Consider the following 7740-nt stretch of genomic DNA (forward strand, 5'->3'; position numbering starts at 1 on the left):
AAGTTGGGTGGAGTTGCAGACACTCTGGAAGGTAGGACGAGGGTCCAGAATGACCTGGACAGATCAGCAAAAATGGTCCACAGTGAATCAGATGAGATTCAACAATGGCAAAGTACTATACTTGGGACAGAATAACTGCATGCACAAATGCACACAAGGGAATGACTGGTTAGGCAGAAGTACTGCAGAACAGGACTTGCAGAACAGAGTAGCCCACAAACTGAATATGAGCCAACAGCGTGCTCATGTTGCAAAAAAACAATAGCATACTGGGCTGTATCAACAGGAGTGCCATTTCCCTTGCAAATGAAGGGAAGTGATTCTTCTGCTCTATTCAGCACTATGAGACCTCACCTGGAGTACTGCATCTAGTTCTGAGCCCCCAAGAAGAATGAGGGCAGATTAGAGAGTCCAATGCAGAACAAAAGAAAAAAAATGTAGGGGCCTGGGAAACAAGACTTATGTGGAAAGGCTCAAAGAACGAGGGTTATTTAATCTGGAGAAGAGAAGACCGATGGGAGACTTCAAATACCTGAAGGGCTATTATAGAGAGGATGGACACAGGCTCTTCTCTGTGGCTGTAGCAGACAGGGTTACGAGCAATGGCCTCAAAATGCAGTACAGCAAATTTAGGTTGGAGATCAGAAATATCCTTCTGCCCCTAAGGGTGACCAAGCATTGGAAGAGGCTACCTAAAGAATTTGTACAATCTCCATCCTTGAAAATTTTCAAGAGCAGGCTGGACAAACACTTAGCTGGGATGGCTGAGTCAGGGCTGATCCTGCCTTGAGTAGAGGGGTCTGGACTAGATGACCTTATGAAGTTTTCTTCCAGCCTCCTTTCCTATGATCCTATGCTCTCACACAAAGCAGCCACAATTTCGTTTCCATTTCCCCTGTCCTGTACACCACCCAACACATTAAGAGCTATGCTAGATGGAATAATTGCTATATCTTTAACAGATTGAGCTTGTTCCACTATTCATTGTATTCCATCATCCGATCTTCCTAATGGCATGGCCATTCAAAACCCCTCCTCCAGCTCCAAATATAAGTAAAATTTGCAAAACCATAGGAGAGTTCTATAAATAAAGCAGTCCCATCACTTGAAACCAGCTATTTATGCACTCAGCTAGTCTATAACTATACTGTTAACCTTGTCTTCTATCCTCAGTCTCTTGTATCGTTATTCCTATCTGTTGCCTCTTATATTAGATATTAATTTATTTCTACCAATATTCCTTAATACTCTGTTGAAGATATACAATACGACCAATTTTTCTCTTTATAAACTAACCTGTCCAGCCCCGGACAAAGCTTTCACTTGAGAGAAGTTAAAGCCAGAAGACTTCATCTTTTCCAAGATCACATCCAGAGCCTAAAAGAATAAACAAGAATCAAGAGTGACTGTAATGAGCTACCAAATTATGCACACACACAGTCCTCAGAATTAAATATAAGTGTCTGTCATTACTAATAAGGGATCAGTAGCAGATGATGAAGAATTAGTTAGTGACTGGGGATTTCTTGAGCAGTTGAATAAATTAATTTATTAAGTAGTTGCCCATTAAAAAGAGCTGAAGGCAGAAAAAAAAAAAAAACTCAGACGTGTTGAGGCACAAAGGACTAATCTTTAAATCTTGTCTCTTGCTTGGTCATCATATTTCACCAGTATCAAAAAAGGGACATAGTTGAAGCTGATGGAGGCAAGGCATGACAAATTTTTTTGGTTCTTATATTTATTTGAGAAACCTATGCAATTCCTTCCAAGTTATGGAACCAGTCCCACAAGATGCTAGGCAGCCTCAACTTCCATTAGCTTTACTGGGAGCCTTGGTACTCAGCACCTCTGAAATTCAGGCAATTGACTCAAAGACTGTAGTGCTTCAACTTACGGCACCCAAATTTGTAAGTTCTGCCCTTGCCACAAGATTTACAAAGAACATTCAAAGAGTTAAGAAGCAAAAATTAACCTAACTTTACATAATAATGACTCTGTGGCCTAGATCTTACCACCCTTAAGACGACTGCACTACACAAGTCAACTCAGTAGGGCATCTTCAACATTCATTATAAACTAGGGTTGCAGAATCTGTCCCACATAGGGAACACTCCCTGGTATGTGAATGCCTGCTTTTCAACTACAAAACCAGGTAACTGCATTTTAAAATGAATATTGGACAAAGTGATAATGAAGGACCTGTACGGCATTGATGGACGTAGATAAAAGAAACCAAAAACAATACTGGAAGCAGCAGTGCAGTACTTCAACCAAGCTCCGCAGCATGTGTATAGATCGGGTGCTTCAGCAGAGCTTGTTGGTGCTTTTATCTAATAGCTGATTCAATCAGCTATTAGATAAAAATGCCAAAAATGCCCCACTAAAGCACCTAATCTATACAGATGTTGGGATACCTGGGTTCAACTAATACAATGCCTCTTTTGGGCATGCACTGGGCTCGGCGTGGGAGTATGCCGAGTTTAAAGTGAAGCACCATTTATCTTTTTCCCCATGTCTGCAAGCAGTCGTAATATCACATTCCATGCTCAGTTGCAGCAGAGCCAGCAGGGAGAAAACACCAACTGGTTAATGAGTTAGAGAAGGTCTCATGTAAAAACAAAGCAAAGCCAAACTGGCTCATCCATACAAAACAGAAAGAGGGAAAACAAGGAATGTATTCCTAATACAAGAGGAGGAGAGAGGGGGGCAAAAATCAGCCTACCCGTAAACTGCTCATTTACGGCTGGGCTGAAGTGGGTACAAAAGCATTTCTGAAAAAAAACAAACTTTTAGTTTCATTCATCCATTAGCATGAGCAGTGGAGAAGGAAGACATCAAAATGCAAAGCCTTCAGAACTCCAGCTGTGCTTGTTCATGACATGAAAATCTGAATTTCAAAAAGGCAGAACTGCACTCAAAAGAAAGAGAAAACAAACAAGCAAAGCACGCTGATTTGAACGGCAAGCTGAATTTTTGCTTGCAATTATAAACTCATTTTAACAATACTGAATTGACAAGTTAAATCACATAAGACAAACATATTCATGCCACCAATGTTAACACACTCTCATACCTTGACCCACATTAACACTGGAGAAGTCACTGTCAGTCTGTCACTGTGAACATAGACTCCACCTTGAGTCCTACAAAAAAAAGTGAAATCTTTTCTTGGTGGAAAGGAAACAAGAAGCTCCCTCACATTTGGTTCATTTTTTCCTGCCAAAGAGCTCTTTTACATCAACAACAATGGCCCAAGAGAACACACCATACTTACACATATAGAGAGCAAGAACAAGAGCAACAGGGGGGAAATCAAACTACAAAGTTGCAGGAAAAGCAATTAACAAGGTAAATCCCCGATTCTCCAGGCACCTCTCTCACAAGAAAACCATTCTCTCCAACCTCTCAGTTCTGATCCTCAAAGGGAATTTACAAAATACCTCCACAGATGAGCCTATGAGCTTCCCTTCATCAGTCTACTGGACTAAATATAGACATTGAATTTATGACACATTATAACCTGCCTAACATCTGACTCCCCAGGTACACCCTCCACTTTTTACCAGCTATTCTCATTCCCTTCCACCCCACCCTCCTGTCTCTCATCCTTTGACTACAGCCACTTTCATCCCCCCACACCTTACTGATCACCTCAATTTACATTTTAACTGACCGGCTTTCTTGCATAGGTACTGGCCTCTGGCTGCTTTACTACTCCATCCAGGAAGAGCACAGACCATCTGCAGATGCTTCCTCAGCCTACCAAAGGGTGTTGGTGCCTGAAAGCTTGCTAAGAAGAATTTTTCCAACTATTTGAGTTGGTCTAATAAAAAAAAAATATCAGATTTACCCAAAGAACCTTGTCTGATTCTACAATGGGAAGATTCCCGTGTTAGCAAAGAGCTCTTGAAAGTCAATGAGATTTTATGCAACCAGGAGGGTCCTCTTGCATAGACCCTCTACAACAGGAAAGTCTCCATCTTTTATGTTCATGATGGTATACCGGCTAGGAGTTAAATCCTTGAAGCCAAATATCCAACCTGAATGTGAAAAGCTGGGTACCTACATAGTAATGCATGCATGCCTGCAGCTATGTTTGTGGTTATCAAATCAATTTTACTCAAATATATTAAGACTAGAGCGTGTACAAGGCAAGACATCTAAATCCAGCTTTTAATAAAGGACAGGGAACACTACTGAATTCTGGATACAACATTTAAGCTTCCCTGGTTAATCATAACCCTCCTGAAATCATGCCTAATTGTCTCAGCTTACTGCCAATATCTAGTAAATAGGTTTGAATTGAAGCAGGGAACCTGTGAGATATTGGGAAAAAGAACATGGCCCTGCCTTTATGCAACCACACACCAGCATAAAGATTTTTGGCTAACTGACTTGCCAGAGCATATCCCAGTTTCTTCCACTGAACTTATTTAGTGTTGATATAGCAATCCACTCCTGACACAGAGGCAATCAGCAGCCCCAAGTTTAAAAAAAAAACAAGTCAGGAACCAAAAAACTGACTTAAAAATCATGATGTAAAATACACAAATAATAATGTTGAGAGTTCCTTCAAATTGCTTTTTGGTTTCTGCCCCTGGAGCATGCATTTGCTTCACATTTTCAAACATGAAAGCCTTTGCCACAACCAGGAGGGCTTTAAACCCCCTCTCTTTTTCACAGGGAAGCTAGGTTCCCACATAAATCAGAGGTTTCCAGAAGCTGAAGCTACAAAAAACACCAAATATTGCAAAAGTTGATGTCATCTTTGCCATGTCGCCAGGGACCACACACACAGATGCAGCAGGGACATGTTTTCTTCAGTCCCCACATGCAGCAGATTTATGGGACAGCCCTTCCCAAATACACCCTATCAACAATCATGTTAGCTTAGCTGAACAATATTAAAAAACATACCTGAATTCTGGAAGGTCGTTATCAAAATGAACATTTTCCTCATAAGTGACTCTAAGCTGCTCATTGACAGCAATAACTTTCAGCTGGAAAAAAAAATTAGAAATGCACAAAAATGAAATGATTAATTAAGGATTCTGATTGGGTTTTAGGGGGGTGGGTGCTTAGTTAATTCTCAAAACCATGCCCCTTGCAGGTGTCCACTGCCGGGTACTGCGCTTGAGTAGCCACAATCAAGACTGCGGCCTACATTGTTACACTCGGTTTTCAATTTTGGAAGTTTACCTCTGCAATCATGTGGAATACAAGCTCAGTTCTTAATGAAAGCCTAGTCTTGCAGAGACTATCTTGTGCATCGCACACGTAAGGGAAACGTTCTCCTACATGAGAAGAACTATTTTTCCAGGCAATTATTTATATAATGCCATCAAGGCTCAGAAATGCTACTATACATCACACAAGTAATTCTCTGAAACCAGGCTCTTGCAAGGCATCTTCAATGAAGTCAAGGTAAAGGCACTATAACGAACACAAAGATAAGCTGGTAGGGAACCTGGAACAAGAGCGGAGACAGGGAAACTGTCCCCTTCATCTCTGAAGTGTTACTTCTGTTGCCCAGTGATGACAATGTACAGTATTTACTTGAATCCAAGACAGCCCTGAGTTTAAGATGATTCTCCCAATAACTGAATACTATACATGGGAAATGTATAAATTTGTTGTGACTTTCCATGTACATAATTCAATTATTGGGGGGTCATCTTAAATTCACACACCCCCACCCACAGCTGCAGAGAAAAAAGCTGGGTCACTTGGGGGGGGGGGGGGGGGCAGCAGTAGGGGACAGGACTATGGGCAGATGCTGTTTTGGGACGAGAAGGGCAGAGACAGAGGTGGTAGGAGGGCCAGCAGCAGTTGCAGCTCTGGCCCTGTCCCCAGGGTGGAACCAGAGCCAGCGCAGCCTCGTACTCAAACCTTCACAAACTCATTCTTGTTTCCAAGAAAAGGGGCTTTTCCTCCCATGTCAAACAGAAAAAAGACCTCATCCTGGAATCAAGTAAATAAGGCACACATACTCTCAACTATTTAAATTTCTCATGCAAGAAAAAGATCACAGATCCATCTAGCTTAGTGAGCAATATCGCAAGCAGAAGGTACCACTGCCTCTTCACCAGACCAGGAATCTAGAAAAATCCCTGAGCAAACTGAAGCCCTACCAAGGGCAAGGTAGCCAAGCTCACGTACACCACTGGAGCTCAGACAGCATGCACTGCTGTATCCCAAACAGCGGCGATCTACAGCAAGTGGTTTAGTAGGTGATAAAAAATGGCTCAAATTTATTTTGTGGATAAAAGTTGCTTATTACCAACTTAATACTACCCACACCTGGTGTGGCAGGAGCAAACTTGCAGCAGTGTTGCAAGTTTGCTTGCAACACTGCTGCAAGTGTTGCAAGCAAACTTGCTTGCAACACTGCTGCAACAGTGTTGCAAGTTTGCTTGCTTGCAGTTGCTGCAAGTTCAGTTGCTGAAAGCAAACTTGCTTTCAGCAACTGCTGAAAGCTCCTGTTGAGAGAGCAAGTGGCATGAGAGAGGAAGATGGAAGTACCTGGGACTTCATATAATTTTGTTCTTAACCCCTCTGCAAACATGAGGGCTTGTGAAGGATCCAGGGGTAGATATAACCACAGCAAAGCAGCAATCCAGCCAATCAGACCAATGGTGCCCTTTGATTTGAAGTAAAAGCTGCAGTCAACAGCTGGGCAGCTCATTCTTAATTCAGCAACCCAGTGTAAACAAAGTAGGGTGGGTTGCGAGCCCCCCAGATACAAATGAACCACGGTTCGGCTGCATGCACAGACCTGAGACGCCTCTAAACCTCCTGATGCATCCTCAGACCTTGAGGTGGGTTCAGATCCGATGGGAGTTTTTAATTTCCTCAGCCGGCCCCTGCCCATCAGCTATGGTTTGTCCCCTTTCTCCTCTCCAGCTGTCACTCCCTATTGCAGCGGCAGGGGTTTTCTTTTTACACCGCCTCACCTTCATTATTACCTTCCTTAGCGAGGGCCTAGGAGCTTAGCCTCCAGGCTAGCTACACACTTGTTGCACTCATTCAAATCACTGCTAAGGAAACCAGTCCGCGCCGAAGGAAAAAGTGACCCGTCTGGTGCAGCCGTTTGATCAACCGCTCGGATGCGACAGGTGTTTAAAGCCCAACACAGACGAGCGCCAAGGCCGCTGATACACGTGCTCTGGGAGTGTGGGGGGAGCGCTTTAATTAAAGCAGCTCTAATTAAAACATGTCATGTCGTGTCAGCTTCGGCCACTCTTGGAGCTGCTGTAATTCAAGCGCCCAGAGCGTCTCGTGTATTGGCGTGCTTCAAAACAGTGGCGGGGGTGCTCGTCCCAACAACTGCCACGCTGCCCGCCTCAGACAGAGCGGCTGGATTTGCCCCCGTGGGGCGGCGGACCCGGGAGGGGGGCACTCGCACCCGCTTCCACTGAAACCTAACCGCACCCGAGAAGCAGCAGCCTTCCTACGCAGGCAGTGCCCGTCTCCCGCCACGTCGTTCACAGGAGCCTTTCGTCTGGGCCGCCCCTGGCGCCTGCTGCCACCCGCAGCCGGACACCTGAGCGCGCAGGTGCAGGACACGCTCCAGGAGACCCGGTTTGGCTTTAGGGCGACGGGCTGAGCTGAGACGTGCGGCGAGGACAGGATGCACAAAACCATCTCCACTGCCTGCGGGGGTTTTAGTCAGTTTTTTTCAGTCCCCGAGGCCAATGGGCTTGCCCCCCCCCGCTCGGGGCGCTGCTGGCTCCGCGGGCC

At 44.3% G+C, this 7740-nt stretch overlaps 1 protein-coding gene across 9 annotated transcripts in view; it reads right to left on the minus strand.

Moving 5' to 3' along the window:
- XYLB (xylulokinase) overlaps window positions 1-7740 on the minus strand; it is a 129666-nt gene that overhangs the window by 108271 nt on the left and 13655 nt on the right. For 4 of the 9 annotated variants that reach the window (XR_003093314.1, XR_003093320.1, XR_003093321.1 and 1 more), the window contains exons 1-4: window positions 6776-7734; window positions 4918-5000; window positions 3074-3143; window positions 1297-1377 (exon numbers count right to left, since the gene is read on the minus strand). Coding sequence is in view for 1 of the 9 variants with exons in the window: in XM_025200447.1 (XP_025056232.1) it covers window positions 1297-1377; window positions 3074-3143; window positions 4918-5000; window positions 6776-6871 (330 nt within the window). In the remaining 8 variants the exon portion in view is untranslated. Of the gene's footprint in view, window positions 1-1296; window positions 1378-2722; window positions 2772-3073; window positions 3144-4917; window positions 5001-6522; window positions 6641-6775; window positions 7735-7740 lie in introns of those variants that run through there. The other 5 variants (XR_003093319.1, XR_003093316.1, XR_003093318.1 and 2 more) reach the window with 5 other exon arrangements.

The sequence above is a fragment of the Alligator sinensis genome, unplaced genomic scaffold, assembly GCF_000455745.1.
Source record: "Alligator sinensis unplaced genomic scaffold, ASM45574v1 scaffold599_1, whole genome shotgun sequence".
Taxonomy (NCBI): Eukaryota; Metazoa; Chordata; order Crocodylia; family Alligatoridae; genus Alligator; species Alligator sinensis.